The sequence below is a fragment of the Vulpes lagopus genome, chromosome X, assembly GCF_018345385.1.
Source record: "Vulpes lagopus strain Blue_001 chromosome X, ASM1834538v1, whole genome shotgun sequence".
In the NCBI taxonomy this organism is placed as follows: domain Eukaryota; kingdom Metazoa; phylum Chordata; class Mammalia; order Carnivora; family Canidae; genus Vulpes; species Vulpes lagopus.
In genome coordinates this window covers 108,658,543-108,681,797 of record NC_054848.1, presented here as the reverse complement: position 1 = coordinate 108,681,797, position 23,255 = coordinate 108,658,543, and the positions used below count along the sequence as shown (strand labels likewise).

Sequence of the window (23,255 nt, the reverse complement as noted above, 5' to 3'; positions counted from 1 at the left end):
AACATAGGGGTAGCATAATCAACATGGGTGCTATGAATACATGCAAAGCATTAATATTCTCAGTTATGCTCCACATGTTAGCCTCGGGTTAGATGCCATATAATAATCATACTTAGATGTTAATTGCAAACCCTTTTGATTGGACAGTAAATAATTATCCTTTCACCATCATTATGCAGTATCACGACTCCCTGGCTGAAATCTGCTCAGGGTAGCAGCCCCTAAAAAGGCATAGGCACTTTCCCTACTCTCACCAAATTATACACGTCATCTCAGCTTCTCCTGTTTTTCTTTAACAAGGTGGTAAGATCCTGAATAAATGTTTTTTGCTCCTTTTTCATCTGTACTATTTCTGCTCCTTTCTTAATAGCTTCCCAATATATGTATGTATGTGTGTTTCCATCCTTCCATCTAAGCAATCAGTAATCCTCTGATTGCCTGATACTTGGCAAACACAGCCCCTGCCCTCTCTGAACTTATAATCAAACGGGGGAAACACACTTTGAACTGCTGATTACAACCAGATGTCTACCCTGGGTCCCCTTTGTACCAGTATCTGACCACTGCCATGAACAGAGGACTGTTGAAGAGCAACATTCTAAGAGCGTTCATAGACGTGCATATGAACAAAGAACAAGAAAGGCCTAGGAACGAGGATGCAGACAAGGAGGTGCACTAGAATGAGACACATTTTTAGTAGTCACTATCCAAAGTTAAGCTCTTGCAATTCATTGCCTGGCAACAGGAAAGGCGGCTTCACTCCTCAAAAGCTGAGAAAGAGCAGAGGAGGGGAAGAGCATCCCCAGAGAAATCCCCCAGGAATTTCTTAGCCAGATGTTTACAAACTATTGTTTAAATTCTGGAAGGTAAGGATCCTAACCTGTGCTCTAAGGGTGATTGATTAAGGACAGAGGGAAAAACAGAATTGACTCCAAAAATGAATTCACTTGCCACCACCCCATTTTAGGAACCAAGTGCCTGGATCATCCACCCTGAAGCAGATTTGCTAGTGACTGCAGGCACGAATTGATTGGCAGTCCTGCTGTGGTTTCTACATGCGAGCAATGTGGCTCTGTTAGCAGCGGTCACTGCACTGCTCTTTCACTCAGGCGCAAAGTAATCGTGCTTTATATAAATCCAAATGTCCTGCAATACTGCCATTGGGTCCTGAGTTGAAGACATCCGCTTAGAAAATTCTATACCTGATTAGGGGCGAGGCAGCCCTTTACATGTTGTCTTCACCTATTTATCAATCCTCCCGACAACCCTATGAAGAAAGTACTAATATTTTTCTCATTTTAAAGATGAGAAAACTAAGGTTGGAAGTTCCAGTCTGTGCCCAACATTACCCAGCTAGACCTGAGTTCTAACCATTGCTCTGAGTTCTAATCATTTCTGACCTGAAAGCCTGTTCTTTCAATCCGTATACAAAGTTGCCTGAATATGGAACATAAAATGAAGAAGAAAAGAATGTACAGTGCTGCAGTTCTGGGCAGCCATTTGCTACTAGCCTTAGTTAGGATCGTTTGTCTACTTTTTCCTTCACCTGTGTGCTGAAATCAACAACAAAGACGTTTGATTGACATGCACAGATTTTTTTAAAAAGGTTTTATTTATTCATGAGAGACACACAAAGGCAGAGACATAGGCAGAGGGAGAAGCAGGTTCCCGGTGGGGAGCGTGATGCAGGACTCAATCCCGGGACCCCAGGATCACGCCCTGAGCCGAAGGCAGACATTCAACCACTGAGCCACCCAGGCGTCCCGACGTGAACAGATCTTAAAAACCAGTTTCCATGAAAAGAACAACTAGAGACTTAATATACTTGTTGCCTCACTCTGTCGCATAAGGGACCAGGATCTAGTTCATTAGTTTATATCCAAAAGAGACTGTCTTGCAGGGAATATAGCTGAACCTCTATACGGAGATCAGGGCCCTGAGCCTCTGCTCCTGGCTAGCCCATCCCAGGCATCTGGTTAGATACCATTACTTATGGGTCCACTCATTAGCATTGCAGTGAACTCCTGGTGTACCTACCTATCCACTTTCCGCAGCTGGCCGTGGTCATCCAGTGAGTGGAATAGTGGTACACTTTGCATTTATTGCTGCTGACAAAATCAAATAAATTTATTTCAAATGTGATTTATAATTTAAACCATTCTTTTCTCTGTTTCCTTCACTATGTTTCCTTTCAAATTATTCCTTTCTCTAAAGAATATCTGAAGTGTAGCACCAAAGTGAGTTTTTTATCCCATTGTACTTAATTAGCAAGTTGTAGCATTTATTTCTTCTTTAACATATCTCTTTCTTAAAAAAAAAAAGTCTTTATTTTTGTTTTCATGAATTGAAGACAAAATGTGGTCCAGGGCAAATGCTATTATGACTTATTTTTACGCTCTTGAAAACCATCCCAGGGGATCCCTGGGTGGCGCAGCGGTTTAGCGCCTGCCTTTGGCTCAGGGCGCGATCCTGGAACCCGGGATCGAATCCCACATCGGGCTCCTGGTGCATGGAGCCTGATTCTCCCTCTGCCTATGTCTCTGCCTCTCTCTCTCTCTGTGACTATCATAAATAAATAAAAATTAAAAAAAAAAAAAAGAAAACCATTCCAGGCAGAGGTACGTACGTAGCTGGCGATAGCTGAGTTCTGCACAGAGCCCATCTAGGCACAGACCACATTGGTTTGTAAGCCCCTATGAAAAATACATTGGAGTTAAACACTAGGTCCCTGGCTAAACTCCTCTTGATATTTTAGTGTTTTCATCTTTCTTTAATATGTTTTAATTAAATCATCAAAAATAATAGCGTCCTCTTTGGAAGCAAAGTATTTTTCATTTCTTCCGTTGTTCGGTACAGCGAACTGACATTTCTCATATGCTGAGGAGAAGATTGCACTTTCATATATTTTACCAAGATAAGCCCATGAAATTTACTAGCCATCAGGATTTGCTGCTTTTTTAAAAAAAATGATTTTATTTATTTATTCATCAGAGACACACACACAGAGGGGGGGGGGCACAGGCACAGGCAGAGGGAGAAGCAACCTCCATGCAGGGAGCCCGATGTGGGACTCGATCCTAGGTCTCCAGGATCAGGCCCTGGGCTGAAGGTGGCGCTAAACCACCGAGCCACCTGGCCTGCCCAAGGATTTGCTGCTTTCAATGATTAATTACCTGTTGGCAGGTAATTCTTTTTAGCTATTCAAAGGTATTCTTTTTAGCTATTTCCTTTCATCTTGACCTACCCTTTTTTATGAGTAACCTTTCATGTATAGCTCAAAAGAGTTTTGGCAAAGGTTTATTTTGTTTCTTTTGGCAGAGATGCTAGTTTATAATTATAATGCAGATCATAACCACAGTGAAAATGAAAGCCTCAATAGCAAGAGGAGCCTAAATATCAGTTTTTGACAGATCTATTTCTTCAATGCTTATGCAAAGGCCTTATTAATCTGGAATAATTTGTCCTTTTAATCCATCAGGCCAGTGGCATTCATCCGTCTATTCGTTCAGCAGATCAAGGCACTGTTCCGCACACTGGAATAGAGCCGTGTACAAAAAACATAATCCCTGCCCTTGTGGAGCTTATGTTCTAGAGTAGGTTGACAGATGGTAGATAAATAAATTAATACATAGTTTGCTTTGGTGAATAAACAAGCTGGATTAGGGGATAGGGCATGCTGAGAAATAGGGACAGCTTCCACATCGGTGGTCAGGGAAAGGTGCTCTGTGGAGGTGGCATCTGATAGACAAGAGGGAAGGGTTCAGGTGGATATCTGAAAGGAAAACATTCCTGACAGAAGTGCCATCGAATTCAAAGTCCCCAAGGTGAGAAGATGCATGGCATAAGGGACAATCTGGTAAGCCAGTGTGACTGGCATAAAATGCAAAAGAGAGCAAGTGACAGATGAGAACTGAGAAGTAGCCGTGATCTGAGAGCGTGTGGTCTTACCGCCCAAGGCTCGAACTTTGGCTCTGGCTGCAAGGGAGACAGGAAGCCACTGGAAGGTGTCGCGTGGAGGCGCGGTATGATTTGCCTTATGTCCTAAATGAAGGTTTCACTAGGAGTATGGCTTTTATCCACGATATCCCCCAGCCCTCACTGGCTGTGCTTTGTTCCACAGCCGCAGATCCAACCTCAAACTTTAACCCCGCGTTGTGGGCATTCACTCTGTGGGTCACCACGGAACTGGCAAGAATGTATAATTAGTTCAGTCATCCCATCCCCACTGCAAGGAGGAGAAAAACTAGTGCATTCATTTAACTCAGCCGTCAGCAATGCAGGAAAAACGACTCCCACTGAAGTGAGTCAGTAGCATCTTCATAAACCAAAGCAAGCATATTATGCCTTAAATGATGGCTCAGTGGCCTCAAGGAAGTAGCGCACCTTCCTAAGCACCTAATTTACTACCAGGCTGTGACTTAGGCTCAGGGAAAATTGAACCTATTATTGCTTACTGTAAGCAACTGTGGATAAACATTGACAATATTTAGGACAGAGTCAATGCTGCGAAGAAGACAGATCTGTGATCTGCAGCAGTTCCCACACTGGCTTTGCATGTACGTCTGTCCTCCAGTGGTTGCTGCTTGCACACTCATCTCTTTGCTTTCCTGTTGGAGTTGCATATGTAATTTAATGTGTTTGCGCAAATACAGCACTGCAGCCCTAATGGCTTCACACCTATTTAATCTGCCTTCTCCTGTTCCTTTACTAATGCTAGAAAATTTGCAAAGTCCCTGACAACTGGGCATGGCCTATGGAGCCACCACCAAAGCTATGAGGTTTGAAACTGTGTTAGTGTTTGCTCAACATATTTGTACTGTCCTTTATTCTAGTCACTTAGCTTAGAGCCTCCCTGTTCATTCCTTTCCCCTATGATTTTCAGCAAACATCCAGCTTCTGTAAACATTCTCTCACTAGATCAGAATCGCAAGAAGTATAACTTCAGTGGTGCCAAGGTGTTTAAAGCATACTGTTTCTGGTGGTTGGCATACTAGTAATCTCACCATGCAGGAGGGTGATTGAAAAATGGAGCCTTGTTAACTCTTCCTCGGGCGTATACTGCACAGTATCACTTGTAGTTCCCTACGATTACACTGACTCATGTTTGACTAGTCAGAGAATAGACGACTTTTATGTTCTTTCAAGTACCATCATAATGGCAACTTTGGTCACTCCCTTGTGATCCTGAAGGATCAGTTTTTAGGTTTCAACATAAGCTATTGCCATTCTAACCTACCTCTTGACCTAGGACAGCCATACTTTTTCCCGAGTGGTAAATGCTTAGCTGCCACTGCTGATGACAGTATAACACTTAACTATAAGAGCTGAAATTACCAAATGAATCGTTTTTGAATGAAAGAAATGCTCAGTCAGGAAGCTGGTTACCCATCGTGGGTCTCTATCTGGCTGGGCCCACCGTAGACTCTAGAAGTTAGTTTGGGTCCATCGTCTCTGACTCTGAGAGCATAGCTTGGGGCGCTGCTTGAGTTATGGTGGCAGCTTGGGGAACCTTCTTTGGACAACCATCTGGGGAAGGCGACTGCTATTTCCCAAGTGCAAAGCATCACAAGCGTCAGCATCTGGTGTAGGAAAGACAAAGCACCTGATAGGCCCTCAAGAAGTTTTTGTTGACTTAAGTGAGTATCATCCCCATAAAATGGTATCTAAAATAACCAGCCTTCGCAAGTCAGCCAGAGATTGGTACTGCACAATAACAATAACCGTTATATAAAGATGTTCCAAGAAGCCGTGACTCACTAGGCAGATCATGCCACTGTGATTCTGTACACAAACCTGACTCCTTCCTGGGGCCGGAACTTTTACCTGCTTTACCTAGAGAACAGGGTAGAAGAGGTGGCGCCTCCGAAAATGCCTTGTTTGATAGAAGCCAGCACGTGTGATTGAACGTCTGGTCACCAACCCTGAACACTTGGTGTTTGAGAGTCAACCAGAGAACGAGTCCGCGTCTTCTCTCTCCAGCGGTGGATTTCAGAGCAGAGAGAAAACGGATCCGTGGCAGGGAGGGGGAGGGAAGAAGTGGATGTCGAACCCACACCACCAGCTCCCTGGAGAAATAATTCGGGTAGAAAAGGAAAAGGCTGTGCATCTGGTACGCCCTGTCTTCCTGACAGCCATCACCTCTCCGTCAACTATTTCAGTTGGAAGTCCCGCATTTAACCAGTTCTGCCTGAAGCTAAGTGAGGAAGTTTAATTCTGGGGACTGTGATCTCCCCGAAGGGCCACATCCCCCTCTTTCTCTTGGGGAAGGAGCGTCGTTTGCACCCTCCTAATGCTGAGGAATAGAGCAGGCACCGTCACATGGCGATATCCCCAGTTTGTTCCATCTGAGAGGTTAAAAAAAGAGAAGCAGCCCCAGTGCTAATGTGATTCATGGGTACGTGATGCCTTGGTGAGACAGTCTCTCATCGACCGGTCACGTGCATTAGGAAGAACCTCTCTGTATGGAGTCTCCAGGAGCCGTAAGACCAACCGCAAATCTATTGCAAGCATTTATAGTTCTAGCACCCTCGATTATCTTTTAAGTAATACGGAGTGCATATTTGCCTGTATGGATTTTTCATCACCAGCCACCTGGTACAAATTAGCACGAGATAAATAATTGAGCTTTCTTCTGTACAGATGTAATTTCATTACCCCCTCTCTTAATGCTGGGAAGACTCTTCAGAAATAATCAGTTACAAAGTGCTTTTGCTTTCCAGCCAGTGCTGAGCCTGGACGTTTCTGACATGCTGACATTCGGCCCTTTTTCCTCTGCGTGCTGCGGAAAAAAAGAGGTGCTGATTATTAGCAAGCGCCCCCCCCCCCAAAGAATTGCTTGCTTGGCGTGTGGAACCATGACAGGAGGCAGCTCGGGGGCTCAAGAAGTGAAGTGCAACTCGTTTTTGTTTTCTTTTGTTTCATTTTTTGAATGCAAAACGTCCTAGTACTGCAGAACATAAGGAAGAAGCTCAGGCGGGGATGAGTTACGTTTGCCCTGTGACCCAGCACTTCTCTCTTAATCACGGTGACCGTCCCAGCCTCTGAAGCACAGGAATTGGTTTGGAGGAGAGACTTTCCCATTCACAAGACAGATCTCTGCTACTTTTGGTCCTGGCCTCATTTCTCCAATCTGGCTTAAGTGGAGGAATGCTATTGCTAGTTGTAGGGGAACATGTGCGAGATTGTGAAAGACCTTGAGAACTGTAAAAAATAGGACGTGATTTGGATGCATGTTTAGTATAAAAGTGCAATGATAAGATATATTAAGGGAGTGTCATGGCTCTGTTCACGGCATGAATATGACTGCAGAATTCATCTCTACTAGCTGTCTGGTTCAGCTTTTACAGCATGCAAATTTTCAGGGCCAGCTGTAAGAGCTTGATGGTAAAAGAACAAAGTAAGAATTGATAATGTGAATGTAATTGTAAAGAGAGGGATTTTCGTGATCGAGATCACCGGAAGCACAGAATAATACTTGTTTTCACGGGTGACTATAGAATTATTTGTTATTTTGTTTGAGTTCTTTGAGACCACTCCTATGCTATATAATTACCTTAAGTTTTAAGTGTTCCCTGCAAGGATAATTTATGCATTTTGCATTCTCATGCAAATGCTTTAACAGTCTACACAGTTGAAAGTGAAAGCCGAAAATTATTCCAAATAGGTCGTGGTTGTGCAGAGCTTATGAAGTATTAATCATTTTTACAGATTCTCATCGTTTATATTATTTTCTCGCATTGTGTTTTCGACTACAGTAACACTTAGGTAACAAATATTTGAAAATTTAAATTACATATTTTGATAAAGAAGCGTAATTTGCCTATTTCAAAATTTAATGTCCTCAAAATCCCTTTAAAATTAATATAAAAATGGTACAGTATCTCAGGACAGACAGAACAAACCAAATTGAATTTAAGCTAAGCTACTGAAAGCTTTTTTGTGAATCATGGCTGGATACCTGGTCTAAACTCTCCTGAAAAGCATATTTTTAGAATTCAGGCTTCACTGCAGTGGTTTCTACACAACCATAATGTGAGATGATGGTGAGAATGCATGGCATCACTGGTGACGGCACTTTGGTCATAAATAGGGAACTGTTGTCGTGTTTACTGTGACATAGCTACACATCTAAGCATTACATTTCTCTTACGAAAATCCAATCCACTCTATGATAGCAGCATCCATTCAAAGTGTCTTATTTTAATGAATTTGCCCAGGATTTCTCTGCCATAATCCTGAGTTTCTCAAGAGACCTGGAGCTCTTGTTGTCATTGTTTTTCCAGAGTTGGGTGTGTATTGCACATCGGAAAATCCCCAGGAAGAAATAGGCATATTCTTCTGTCTGGCTCCTCTAGAGAGGCTCACTTCATGGGAGAACATAACCAGCCCTGGGTGGCCTTTCAGATTTTACCCTGAGCTCAGAGCACAACTGGGAGTTTGGACAGGAAACAGAGAGATTTGTTTCCACAGAGGAAAGACAATTCACTTTTCCACCTTAAACCTCTGTGGGGAGTGCAGGGAGGGCAAGCATTTCTCAACGGTCACAGGATTATAGAATTAGGGGAAACAAATAATCACACTGACTTTCTCTGTTTTCACTTTTTATTGTCTTTCTCTGTCCCCCACCTCATCTCTCTGTCTCTGTCTCTCTCCAACACACACATACCTTATCAGATGGATCTCTATGTCTCCTTCCCATTACCCACATCTACACCTAAAGAGTCAGAAGCCTAGTTTCAGTAAATGTGCTCTGGGGTCGTCCCCTAAAACCCCCTACGGTAGAAAGGTCACTGGAAAGGAAAAAAAAACTAAATTTGCTGAAATTCAGTCATGAACATTTTGCAGTAAAAGAATGAGCTTTTTGTGGCATAATGTAGGAGAACATCAAATCAACACACTCACGGAAAGCTCTCTGGCGAGGTGGGAAAGCAGTGGGCTGAGACAGGCCAACGGGCTTAGCCTGAGCTCTGTGGTAAAGCTACAGGGTCCTAAGGGTTTGGCAGCCCTGGAAATGTCCCAGAGAGAGCTCCGGTTGCCTTTATAAGGACCTCTCACGTGTCAACACTAGCTACCTGAAACACGTTCCGGCTTCCTCTAGAAGTTGCTGCTTCCCTACTCTGGAGTTATTCTCTAAAACAAAGTATGAAAACCAGGTTCCAGTTGATTAGCATCTCTGGTTCCATTTTTTTCAAAAGTAAAAAGAGTTCTTTAGAGAGAAGAAAGAAGCCTACCAAAATCCATTGTAATCATTACCTTTGTTATCATCATCACTATTCAACTGTCCCTTATCTGTCACTTGCATGCCATAACTGTGCAAGCAGTTGTAAAAAACTTTAAAAGTAGGCACTGCTTCAACACAAGGTGCTATTAGATTTTTCATTATTGTTGTTATTAGTAACCTACATTATGAAAGTAGAACCAGCAAAACAGTAGTTTAGAACAAAAGAAGTGAGATAATAATGTTGTACTTTCTTGTGGCATAGTAATTAAAATGAGACATGCAAATGTCATTTGGCCCATTAATACTGGATTATTTCACCAATCTCTTTAATATCATGTGGGTTCCACTGATACACATTATAGTAATGCAAATTTTAGAATCTTGGGATATTTTAAGCCCCAAATTCAAAGCTCATGTATTATTAGCCTTGAAAAGGAATCGCTACTGAAAGCAATTCTCATGCATACACTTAATTTGTAACTTGAACCCCTCCCAAAAGTGGAAAGGTGCTTCTTTGCTCATTTGTTTTCATTGACAACTGCTAGTTTTCTTTTTTTTAAGATTTTTATTTATTTATTTGAGAGAGAGAGAGTATAGGGGAAGAGAAGGGACAGAGGGAGGGAGAATCTCAGGCAGACTCCTGCTGAGCATGGAGTCTGACACGGAGCTCGATCCCACAACCCTGCGATCATGACCAGAGCCAAAACCAAGAGTCAGACACTCAATCAGCTGACCCAGCCAGGCTCCCCCAACTGCATTTTCATACCAGTTTCAAGTTGGGGTGAGGAGGATGCCGCATCTTCTTACATATCACATGATCTGAAAATGAAGGTGAGGAAAGGGACCCTATGGCCAGTGATCATATACACGTATGCTCGCTGCCTTCCACGGCCTCTGCAGTCCCCGCCATGAGGCACAGGATTCCGGTCTCGTCTCACAGGTGCTGCAGCAGAGCACAGGTGAATTGCCCAAATTCAGAAAGCTGGAAAGTGGAAGAGGTGGGTTTGAGCAGAGCTCAGGGTTCAGAGAGGCAGGGCACGCCAGTAGGAGGAAGGGCTGGATGTTCAGCAGACATCAGAACGGTCGTTTAGAGGAGAATTGACATCACAGCTTGTCCGTCTGTACAGTGACTAGCAAGGCACACTTGCGGCCAAATTTATAAAGAAAGGACTGGTTAAGGGCTTCTTTCCTGTTGTGGTTTTGTCTCTTGTGAAGTGGAAGTCTCTTCTCTCAGGCCAGAGGGATGTATTTATCACAGAGAGCTGCCATCTGGATGAAATCAGATCATTATATATACACAGGGACCTCCCATGGTGCTTGGCACACAGTAGGTGCATGGAAAATAGTAGTTTGGAATAAATCCTTCCATTTGTATCTTGAATTAATGAGCTGAATTAATTAATTCAGACTTGTGGGAAGTGACTGTCAGTAGCATCCTCATGTTAGCTCCTTTCAAGGGGCAAATGAGTTAGAAATGCACTGCCTTCGTGAAAAGATGACTGTCCTTACAGCTTCCTATCCCCGGAAGCAGTTTGCAGGTGTCATACGATGTGGTGGTGGTCCAGTAGCCCTCTGTCACTCCTTTCTCATCCTTGATTTATTCTCATCCTTGACTAGGCCTTTGCACCTTGTCCTGCAATTCCAGGTTTTATGGTTTGCGGTGGAAAGTGTTAGTGACATGTTAGTGACTTCCATTTGAGCAGTCAGTGTGGTCCAGCATTGCTCTCCTACTTGTGCAAGAGAAAAGATAAGTCTTCTTTGAAAGTCTTTGAAGAAGTAGACTCCTGGTTATTCTAAGTGTCTCTTCTGCAGACGCAGACCCTATCAAATTTAACACAACCGCTGTCCAACACAAATCAAAATGACGATCCTCAAAGTTGCCTGAAGTACTAGAACATCCTGTGCACCCATCTTGGTATGACTTCATTTTTAATAGGCCACCTACCTTGCTAGAGTTTTTTATTTGATCTACAAAGGAAGAACCTTTCTCCTTTGCATGACAGTTCATTGGATCTCTGGGAAAAGTTTTCAGAGTTCCCAGGCTTTGAATTTGCACACAAGGAACTTGCAACAGCCACTTAAAAAGATACAACCTACTAAGCTTATTCTCTTGCTGATTACAAATACTTCCCAGGTCATTCTCTTGGAGATAGATTTAGATCCCACCCTGAAGTTATTACACTGAAGAGTACTGCCACAAATGAGAGAGCACCATAGTAACAGAGAATATTTGCCCAATGGGCACAAATTAATTCTGGTAAGCAGCCAGAAGACAAGGAAGTTTATTTTTAGAAAGCATATCTGATATTTGATTCCCCTCTCAAAACACATAGGTCAGCCATTCTGTAGGAAAAACCAACATCCAGAGGTAATGCACATCACAGACAAAAAAAAAAAAAGTTTTAGGGAGTTATTCAGCTAAGAGAAGTATTCTTCCCTTGGGAAAAAAAAATACTTCGCTGCAGTCTTTCATTATACAGTGATTCAAGATTTTAATCTGGTAAAATTTGAAAATTAATGTGCTGGTCACACAGTCTCTCTGCAATGTGTCTTCCAGAACATGATGTCTTCTGCTACCTAATTGCATTGCCTAAACAAGCTATATTCTTCCGCAAGGGGTGGGTGGCACCAATACTGTCTTGAACCAATTACATAGCCTTAGAGACATGTGGCCCATCCATCTTCCTTACAAATCCTAGCAAATTACTTCCATTCCAAAACCTATTTGCTGACCAGGTTTGGAGCTGCGTGAGGCCTTGGGATAACAGAATTTTTCTATTTTGACAAAAACAACCCCTCTTAGGCTTTGTATGGCATGCATTGTTTTTGTTTTGCCTCCTGCTTTTTTCTAGCTTATTTCAGTGTATGTAAAAATAAAACAAATCGCTTAGTAAAATTTGGCAGCCCGAGTAATCCACTGCATGAGACTGCTTTACAAAAAATACATGAAAATCCAGAACAGGCCATTACAAAGGACTAAATGAACCCCAGGCCTAAAATGTGGTCAGATCTGTGCCCTGATTGTTTTAAACAGGCCACTGATTGATAAGGTCCTTAATACTTTTGTTGTTGTTGTTGTTGTTGTTGTTGTTTTGGTTTGCGAAGAATTGAGAAAAAGCAATACTGTGCCGGCATATTTTGTGGGGTCAACATAATAAATTTTTGAAAAATCAAAATATCTTATGAAATATCCTGGAATATGTAAATGCTATCAAGAAATTTCACTGTACCATATGAGGAAAAATCATCCCATATCCATTTTCTTAATTATAATTTGCATTTCTTTACAAACGGTTGCTAAATAGCATGTGTACTTTGAAGTCATTTTGTTGCATGGTATTTCATGAAGCCCATTTGTAAGCACCTCATTTCTTTACTGCTGTGGCTGGAAGCAGTGCAGCCTTTGCAGCCCGCTGCAGACAGAAATGAAAAATGAAAGGAGGCAAAACGGTTTTCTGGGAAGCAGGCTTGGAGGAGAGCACTAAACACAAAGTGTAATTCATGTACAGTCCTAATTTGGGGGCAGAATTTATCTTCTCCCATGTTAATAAAACACGTATAAGCAGACCCTTTATAAATGGATTTCCGGAGTGAAGAAGAACCTTGGAAAGAAACAAGAATGTATTTCTTTTGCCCTGGTTTTCTGGGCATGTATTTTGAGAAGTCATCCCACATTTCATGTTTATGGAGCTGTTTTCACACGCCTCATCTCATTGGATCCTTGTACAACAATTCAGTAGGGTCAGCAAGACTGGCAGGGTTACCCACCTCCCATTGTAACAAAACTCAGGCTAATAGAAAGTAATTGAAATGTTTGGCTATTTGCAGACCCAGAGACCAAGAGGATAAGTTTAATGCCCCTATCTTGGTTATTAACAAGGAAATCTCTTTATTCTTACAGCTTACACAGTGTTTTGTCTTTATTATTCCCTCTTATCGTTTTGCATCCCGTCCCTCCCTCCCTTTCTCCTTCCTTCCCTCACTGCCCGTCCTCCCTCTTCCTCTCCTCCCTCTGCAGTCGTCTATGCAGAGTATTGCACACTTCACCCCTGGTTGGACCTGTACACAGGAGCTTCCAAGCTCCCTTCATATGTTATTCCGCTCTTTCATTTATTTATTTCATCCTGTGTGTACTAATCATGGACTCTAAGCCAGGCCTGATGCTAGGAGCTGCCCTCAAGTATCTCACAGTCCACAGGATATTTGAATGAACAAACCATTGACTGTTGATCATGAATTAATAATTTTGCTTACCCGTGTTGCACCAGGTGAATATCGATTCCTTCCCCTCCCCCCCAGCCTCTCCCTTCCCATTCTTTGATCTTAATAATAATGAAGTTCATTCACATCACATATACCCTGGGAGAGAACATCAAAGTCCTGAATATAATAATTAATCCTGGAGTTTGAAATTACTGATCGAGGGGAGACCTATATTAGAGAATATAGGTAGTTACAGTGTCACCCCCATGGGTCTGATTTATGTTTTAAGAATCTATTTTTTAAATTTTTTGACAGAGTTGAAAATCTAATTTTAATTTGCATAGTATTTTCATGAGGCTGGGGACTAATTGACGCACACGAGTCAGACGTGCTTAAGTAACCTGCAAACTTTAAATCTGGAAAATTAATTGTCATCCGACCATGGCTCAGAATTAGAAGAGTGACCCTTGCTTTTGTCAGTAATTGTGAAAATAATTGGATTGTCAGGCTACTGAAAATGTGGCTGGAAGACAGGACCAAGTGAGAAGATTAAAGGGAAAGATGAGTACTTACAGTATGTTTATAGAACCTGATGAAAGGAAGATACCGTGTTTTACTACATTTGGTTTTTTTTTTTAAGTTTCTCTGAAAGCCCACTCACATATCTATAGACTGTGTTCATCTCCGTGTTCTGTGGTACCTGATGTACAAAGCGTTATGTGTGAACAAGACAGAATGTATTGAGAAATACTCATCTAGAGCAGGATGTGTACACTCAGCATGTGTGTATGTGAAAGGCTACGCTGGACGTGTGACACTACTTCTGTCACAAGCTGTGTTCACTGGCCCAAGGCTTAGTGTTGCCATCTTACATATGGACATCCTCAGCAGACTCTATTACTCTCTTGAGACCCAAGGGAACCAGTGCAGCCCATTTGAAAAATATATCTTTTGGGGCACCTGAGTAGCTCAGTGGTTGAGCATCTGCCTTTGGCTCAGGTCATAATCCTGGGGTCCCGGGATCGAATCTTGCATCAGGCTCCCCACGGGGAGCCTGCTTCTCCCTCTGCCTGTGTCCCTGCCTCTCTCTGTGTGTCTCTCATAAATAAATAAAATCATCAAAATTTTTTTAAATTAAAAATACCTCTTTCAAGAGAAGTGCATTAAAAGGAAACATTTACAGTATACGTGGCAATCTTCAAAGCTTCCCATCCTACTGACATATCGACTCAAATGAAGCACTGCCACCTCATCAGTGGTACCAGAGCTGAAAACACAACAGCAAGGGGGAAAACGTACGAAAAACCTGCTACTAAGGCCCATGCCTGCCACATTAATCAGAAAGGCATTTTGTCATGGCATGTGTATCTTGCTTTTGCAGCGGCGTGAAGGGCACTGAGATGATGGAAATGACACACAGAGACATTTTACTCTCACCCTTTTGGTTCTGGTGACCCAGGGTGCAGGTACACACAGCACCTGCTGAGTGACACGGCCCCTGCTTGGCTCCCCCCAGCCGAAGCACCATCACAGCCCATGCTGCTCCCAACCTGGCTCCCACTCCAGGAGGCCAGAGACGTACTGCACCCTCTCCATCCTTTGCTTTTGGTGCCAGGGCCCTGTTGCTCCTTCTGACCCTAATAGACAAAAGCAATTGACACAGGTCCAAAGCCTTTTGTTCCTGGGGCAAAGATACTTCTGGCCACCATTGGGTCTGGGAGTTGTTTGCACATAACCGACGTTACTGATTATATGAATGCTTTCATCATTGCCTCTCAGAGTCTGTGTAGACGTCATAAGCCCTGATTAGGGCAGCTGACCATGACCGTTTGTGGCTGTAAATATTCTCCAGTCCATTCTGTGAATGTGATGCGGATGGTTTCAGATGTTTTCTCCATGTCAATGATATTCCAAACTCCAAAAATCTATTTCCCCCTTAAGAGTGAATAAATTGGTAAAAAAGAAATGCTGGATTTTGCTCCTGGATCTGCTCACTCTTCATGGATTCTTCTTCCTTATCCAACATATAATCATTGTAACTAACTGGTACGGATTCCTCATATAAAAAGGTTCAAAACTCACTGAGAAAACACTAACCTTGAACTTCAAGGAGAAGAGAGATGATGCATCAGAGGCGATTTAACGACAGATTGATTACTTCACGAGCTAAAAAGACATTATTCCTCTGGGAAAAAAAATACAGGTATGCGAGAGAAATAACTTTTAGGAGAAATCCATGTGTAAAATGTTGTAAGATATAAAGCACCTTTTCTTATGTACTCATGCCAAGTCACTTCTCAGTGGTTGCCCAGGGAATGCGTGACATCTTTTGCCACCGTTCGTTCATTCATCATGATAGCAGATATTTATCTCATGCATATGGAATACTGACGAGTGATGCTGTCACTCTTTTGCGTCTACGGTGTGTCAAGGCCATGATGGAATCTTTTTCAAGAGCACGAGTAATCCTCTTCCCAACAATCAAAGGAGCCGAATGCTTGCCATATGTCTACCTGGGCATCCTCCGGATGGGGCTTCCCTGATAGGGTCAAGCCCACTATCTGTTATTTATGTGAATCAGTGCTGAGGCCCAGAGAGACAACCATACCCCTTTCCCTTTGCTAGTCCTTCCTGTGTTGGGTGGGATGTTCACATTTTTCCACACTGGGTAAAAATGAAGCCTCCCCTGCCTACTCATTCCAACACTGGATAAAATGACACTGTCACACACAGAGAACAGAGCACTCCTTTGGTTACTTCAACATTCTTTTTTTGGCCTCATTTTCCTCTGTACTGAGTTTCTGAGTCCAAATTTAGTGGTGATGACTAAGAAATTGCCAGGATGTGACAGAGCATTCAGTTCATTGAGTCCTTCCTTGCCATTTTTCAATAGTTGTAACAATCGCCAAGTTTCTCCTCCTAATGTTGTGCCAGTATCTGTGTAGTATCTGTTATTCTTAACAGATACTAAATCGCGCATGCAGGATCTGTCCGTGCAATGACAGCCTCCTTCTGCAGACAGCCGATCCCATATGGTATTAAGGAAGTTCCCTGCAGACTTTTTACTGGTTGAGACTTTCGAATCCTGGAATTTCTCATGCTGAAATCTGACTCTCTGCAAGCCAGATCCTATAGACAATGGTCAGGTGGTCTACTGCGTGCTAGGCAATATGACCAGTCATCGGTGAGAGTGGAAGGTGGGTCCAGAAAATGTTCCCTGCCGTCTGGAGCCCGTCACGAATATGCCTGAGTCACGGGACCAGCTAGAGATGTAGGTAGAGTTTAAGGAAGCACAGAGATCAGTGTCATGCAGTTCTGACTGAGAGAGAGCCTCTATCTGAGCCGGGCCATGAGAGGTGAGAAGACAGCCGGCGGGCAGAGAGACAGAAGTGTGACATTCTCGGGAAGCCAGATTTGAGGTGAATAGTCTGGAAATAAGGATCTCCTACTGAGCGGAGACTTGGTATTCCCTCACTGCCACTATAGGGCTCCCATGTGCCCTGCCCACCTTTCTGCAGGTGGGAGTGGACACCGGTTGGTTGACAGGTGGAAAGCATGGTGTAGAAAGAGGAGTCACCTGAGCCCCGTGTCTTTGGTTTAAAAGACACACACGTACACACAGAGGTTTAGAAATAAAGAGTTGGCTGGTCAACTTGCATGTTACTGACAAGGGGTTATTGGGATTATTTTCTGATGGGACTAGCATGTCACTAAAGCAGGCCTTTTGATATATTAAAATCTTTTTAAAAATAAAAAAAAAGTGTGACATTCTAAGCAAAAGAAATTAGTGGCATCTGGAAAGGGACCGAGGCACCCATGAGCCCGCGGCAGAGGATAAGGCTGAAGTCGTGGTAGTGGCTGAGTTGTGGAGAATTTTAGATGCCACATCAAGTCGTGGTTTGTACCACAAAACAGGCGGAACTGTCCACTATGCCTAAGGAAGGGGATTTTATGTGCCAGCAGAAGGGAAAAGGCCAGTTAGCGAGGCTATTACCGCAGGCCAGCGGAGAGGTCAGAGGGCACAAACTACGACACTTGCAATGGAAATGGAAGGGAGAGATCGTGGGCTGGAGGGATTGTGGGTGAACTTCAAGGTCGCCTCAAGTTTTCCGTGGGAGCAGCTGCCAGGATAGGGTGGTGGGTGATACTTACTGAAACACGGGGGCCCCAGAAGTGGAAGTTACAGGGACTGTGGCCCTAGGCTTCCAGTAATATCCTTCTGCTCTTTCTGTTCTGAATTCCTACCCACCCTTCAAAGCTCACCTAGTATGACACCCTCCCTGTGAAGCCCATCCCTCCGTTGTCCCCCAGTCTGAGTGAAGCGGGCTTCCTCTGTTCTCGTAAAACACCCCCTGCCCATCTCCCCTGCTGAACCGAATGGCAGCACACCTTGTGTTCCAAATCATTTGGGTATCTGGCCGACTCCTGCAAAGACGTGGCAGGTTTTTCAAGGCTACTTGTTTACCTGTGAACTGTGACGCCACCCAAGCATCCAATGGATCGTCAGAAACTGCGTATGAATGAATGAATGCGTGAATGCTGCCGTCACACAGAACATTAACTGCAGCCCTTTTCGGGGACCAACCTCAGCACATGGTCATCCCATCCCACCGTTTGGGAGTCAGTGATACAGTATGTTTATGCGCCTACCCAGTATCATTCACCTCGATCATATATGTTGTTGACGATATTTATTTTTGAATGGTTTCTGAAAGTAAAACTCACCTTCCAAGGATGAGATTTTTTTTATTTCCCATATACTGATTTCTTTTTTTTAAAGATTTTATTTATTGATTTGAGAGAGAAAGAGAGTGCAAGCAGGGAGAGAGGCAGAGGGAGAAGCAGACTCCCCGCTGAACTGGGAGTCCGGTACAGGGCTCCATCCCCGGACCCTGAGATCATGACCTGAGCTGAGGGCACATGCTTAACCTACTGAACCACCCAGGCAGCGCCCCCAAAGGGTGATTTCATTCCTAAAGAATTTCAACAATGTTCTATGCAACAGTCTTCATCACTAGAGGAAACGTGGAGATTTTAGTCAGATTTCTTTGTAGGCATTCATTGGATTTCCCCGTGTTCCCCTACAAAGGGAAGTTTTCACAGCCCATGAAGAAACGTGGGTTCCCACATGTGATAGTTGCCTTGGAAATACATTTCTTCTTGAGCAGGTCGAATTTGTGTGAATCCTTGGAAGAGCTACCAAGTGTGGCTGAAATAACCCCAAAAGATGACTCTCATCCATGCTGTGGAGGCCAGATGGGGAGAATTGGTGAGATAATGGAGTCAAACTGATTCTGTGGATTCCTGGAAAAAAATGTGGCTTAACTTTCAGCACAAGGCTGCCTCATTTGAGGAATCTGTCCCTCTTTGCTGAAGTGACCCCAGATTCTGAGAGCACTTCAGATTCTGTTCTGCAGATAGCATGCATTGCTTCGACTGAGATCTAACATGAAAATGAAGGAAGCTAGGGCCATGGAGGCATTGTTCAGAAAGGGCTGGTATCCAGAAACCATACGATATTTTTACAAGGTTTTTGTTGTTGTTGTTGTTGTTGTTGTTGTTGTCTTAGGGTTTTGTCAGAAGGTATTCCTGATAACAGCAACTTAGCCAATACCTAAGATGGCTTCCTCGGTGCCACTGACACACGTAGCTCAGTTCGCATTCTTCTTGTTGTCTTCCACTGCACATGGACCCCCTGCTACTCTTTGGGTTACTTAGGGATTAGAATCTGCTCTTCATTTCATTTGGCTTACAAATGGCTATTTTTAATGGCTGGTTATTGCATATGCACAAATCCACAGAACTTAAAAGAAGGTTTTTAGTTTGTTTGTTGTTTTGTTTTGTTCCTGAAATAGTCTGTTGGATTGAGAACCCTTCATTTGTATGGGCAGATCCAAAGAAAACATGGCCAAGAACATGGCAGAAATCCCATTCCAGGGTTCAAAGTCCCCTGGGCTTCTCTCTCATGTCTGCTTGTAGAATTACTGTAAATTCCTTGCTTCTCTATTGATTTGCTTGTAAACATTACTGTAAGCCAAGGATGAGGTGAGGGGAGAATATTTTTTCCTTTTTTAAGTCAAGGTCCAATGATTAAAAAACAAATCAATTTGGTTTCCCTAAAAGCGAAGGGTAGCTTTTCTTGGTAACATCTCCCTAGAAATGTAGGCAGCCAGTAATGTAACATTGTAACACAGATTTTAGCCTCGGGCAGTTGACAATTATAGTGTATGGTAACTGGAGAATCTATGAAAATTAAGTAGAAGGACCAAATGTTTATTTTCTCATATTTAATCCTGAAGGAAACAAAGCTCCATGTGACAGCTTTATACTTGTCTTTTCAATATTTAGCTCTTGCATTTGTCCAATATATTACAGTTATGTAGCTCGTTCTAATTTTTCCATTATCTTCTTACAAAGAGAGATAGTCATTGATCAGTAGCACTTGCACTTAGGGCTTTTTCCAAAGCATCACGTGAAATGTTATATATAGTCTTGGTTTCCAATGATAATAGTTTATGCTGTTAAGATAGAGCACTGGTCATAGAAGCTTGCACAAAGTATGTCCTCAACTCCTGAAGGACAATACCACAGGCTTCCCCACAAAATTCAGAGCTGTAAATATTGAGCTTTGGTTTATTGACTTTTCTTGCAGGAACATTTTACACCTGAGTGCAAATTCAAAGAATCAGTGTTTGAAAATTATTACGTGACGTATTCATCGATGATATACCGCCAGCAGCAGTCCGGCCGAGGGTGGTATCTGGGTCTGAACAAGGAAGGGGAGATCATGAAAGGAAACCATGTGAAGAAAAACAAGCCTGCAGCTCACTTTCTGCCCAAACCACTCAAAGGTAAACCTCATACGATTAGGAACTGTGGATTTAGAGTACCCATACTTAACTCAATCCTTCATCATGCTTCTCTAAGTAGAATGTAATTCTTCCCCGTTAAAGGCAATTATACAGAAATTCAGTAACATTTTATAACACTTAAAACATGAAGCATTGACAATAGCATCCAATCTTCTGATCTGAATTTTCCCACAGTACACCTATAGATAGTAACACCTTGCTTATGTGGGAGCAGCTTGATGGCTAACTCAGGACAGCCAAAAACCCCAAATTACACCAAAATGGTTCCTGGACAGAAACACAGATGCTAAAACGTGCACACACTTAACACTTAACCCCTTTAAGGGCCCAGAAATATCATCCCAACAGTTTTCATTATACTTTGTCTTGCAGCCATCGTTGGCAGATTAGTAGCAAACTAGAAAGGGTAAGGGATAGAAGTGGGATGCAGAAGATAAGGATGTTGGAAGTAGCTGAGACATGGTAGAGAAGGGTTAGAGCACACGGGCAAGGCAGAGCAAGACATCCAAGAGGTTACCAGCCTGGGGTTCGGATCAAGGTGAAAGTGGCAACAGACAGCCCCATCAGATCTGCAGAGCACTGCTGAGCAGCACATGTTCTGTGGCCAGGCTGCTTGGATTCGAATCCCAACTCCACTCTATACTAACAGGGTGGTCATAGATGGATTATTGACCTGTGTGTGTGCCTCAAATTCATCAACTGTAAAGTGTGGATAGAGCACTCGAGTCACAGGCTTCTCAGGTGGAACAAATGAGGTAGTGCATGTGAAGTGCTTTGGATAGTGTCTAGTACGCTGTAGGTGCCCTGTAAGTATAAGCTAGTATTGTTATTCACGGCACCGCAATAACAAGATTTACTGCTTCCTGCATTAAGAATTACACTAATATTTAGATCATTGGTGAGCAAGCGTCCTTTTCAGTATGATAGAAATCGGTGTTTTAAAGTGTTTTAAATTTTAACATTTGGCTTGCACAGCCTGCTGTAGATTATATTTAAACTTCTAAGAGCTTTATTAAATGCATTTTTCATCAGTCCCCTCATGTACATAACACATAAGTGAGGGCAACGAGGCATTAGAATTCTTTGCACACGACTGCACCAAGCCCAGATCTTGCTTAAGCCGAGCCAGCCTATTGTCGGCCGAGTCGTTGAAGGCAGCATTTTCAGGGTGCGGCCTAAAGCACGGAAGCCTTAGTAACCGGACGAGAAGCTGAGGGCCAGTGTGGGGTGCACGTCCGAAGGCCACTGACCCGATGTTTCTGTGCATTCCAGTGGCCATGTACAAGGAGCCGTCATTGCACGACCTGACCGAGTTCTCCCGATCTGGAAGCGGGACCCCTACGAAGAGTAGAAGTGTCTCTGGCGTGCTGAATGGAGGCAAATCCATGAGCCACAACGAATCAACGTAGCCAGTGAGGGCAAGACAAGGGCTCTGTAACAGAACCTTACCTCCAGGTGCTGTTGAATTCTAGCAGTCCTTCACCCAAAAGTTCACAGTTGTCAATGACGTTTACCAAACAAACAGGCAGAGTGCACTAGTCTCTCTGCCACTAAAACCTTCCTATCATCCATACTAATGCCCCATAATTTCAATTGAGCTTGTGCAGCAGACTGCCAAGCGCCATCAGTGGTGAACTAAATCCTGGAGAAGGACTGCCCAATTTCTCATGATCTCACCTGTGCTTTGGGGATGACAAGCCAAAAACATTTCACAGCACTAATGCCGATAAAAATTTGCTCTCCAACCAAGAAAATTTAAAAGACCACAATTGCTCTTCAAAAACTAAACTAAACTAAACTAAACAAAAACAAAATTAACTGCTTAAATGTTTTGTAGGGGCAAACAAAATTATGTGACTTGTGTTGTTTTCTTGGCTTAATGTTTTCTATCTACGCTTGATTCAAATGTATTTACTTTGGTATAGTGCAACTTTATGATTTCTGAAATTCAATGGTTCTATTGACTCTGTGTCACTTAATCCAAATCAACCAAATTCAGGGTTGAATCTGAATTGGCATCTCAGGCTCAAGGTAACAGTGTTCTTGTGATTCTACCAATTTCTTTCTTTCTTTTTTTTTTTTTAGATTTGTAGTGTATCCTGGTCAAGTTCTTGTGCTGTATTCTGTGCATAGAAATTGAGGTGTATTGTCAACCCCAGTCAGTAAAGATTACTTAAAAAAAAAAGATTATCCTCAAGTGTAGATTTCTCTTAATTCCATTTGTGTTACTATGTTAAACTACTGTTGTGGCTTCTTGTATAAAGACAGGACCTGTGAAACTGTGATGTCGTCTTTTGTGTTGTTAAAATAAGAAATGTCTTATCTGTATATGTACGAGTCCTCCTGTCATTGTATTTGGCATGTGAATATTGTGTACAAGGAAATATTAAGACTGGTTACCCCTAAACAACATATACTTATACTTGCTTCTGGAAAAGTGTTTAAGACTTAGCTAGGTTTCCATTTAGATCTTCATATCTGTTGCATGGAAGAAAGTTGGAATCTTGGCATAGAGTTGCATGACATGTAAGATTTTGTGCATTAATAATTGTTAAAATCTGTGTTCCAAAAGTGGACATAGCATGTACAGGCAGTTTTCTGTCCTGTGCACAAAAAAAGTTAAAAAAAAGTTGTTTAATATTTGTTGTTGTATACCCAAATACGCACCGAATAAACTCTTTATATTCATTCAAAGAAAAATCCTTCGACGTGTATTTATTGTCTGTCACGTGCCATTAACCATCATAGAAACTGGTGCTAAACGTTGAATTATGTATATAAGGTCACTGCCTTTGGTCTACAGTCTAGAGATTCAGATTAACATGAACACCCTTTAACGTGAGGCTGTTACCAGTTATTGGACTTGGACTTCAGATTGGAACAGAGAATTCTCATTCCCAGTGAGTGATGGAATTATACAAATGAGACCTGTGTTCTGGTATTCTCTCTGCCATTCACAC

At 42.7% G+C, this 23,255-nt stretch overlaps 1 protein-coding gene across 5 annotated transcripts in view; it reads left to right on the top strand.

The window, feature by feature from the left end:
* FGF13 (fibroblast growth factor 13) overlaps positions 1–22,995 on the top strand; it is a 514,549-nt gene extending 491,554 nt beyond the window's left edge. For all 5 annotated transcript variants that reach the window (XM_041741581.1, XM_041741580.1, XM_041741583.1 and 2 more), the window contains 2 exons: positions 20,076–20,274; positions 21,568–22,995. In XM_041741581.1, coding sequence (XP_041597515.1) covers positions 20,076–20,274; positions 21,568–21,704 — 336 coding nt within the window. In that variant the 3' untranslated portion in view covers positions 21,705–22,995. The remainder of the gene's footprint in view (positions 1–20,075; positions 20,275–21,567) is intronic.
* Positions 22,996–23,255: the final 260 nt, after the last annotated feature.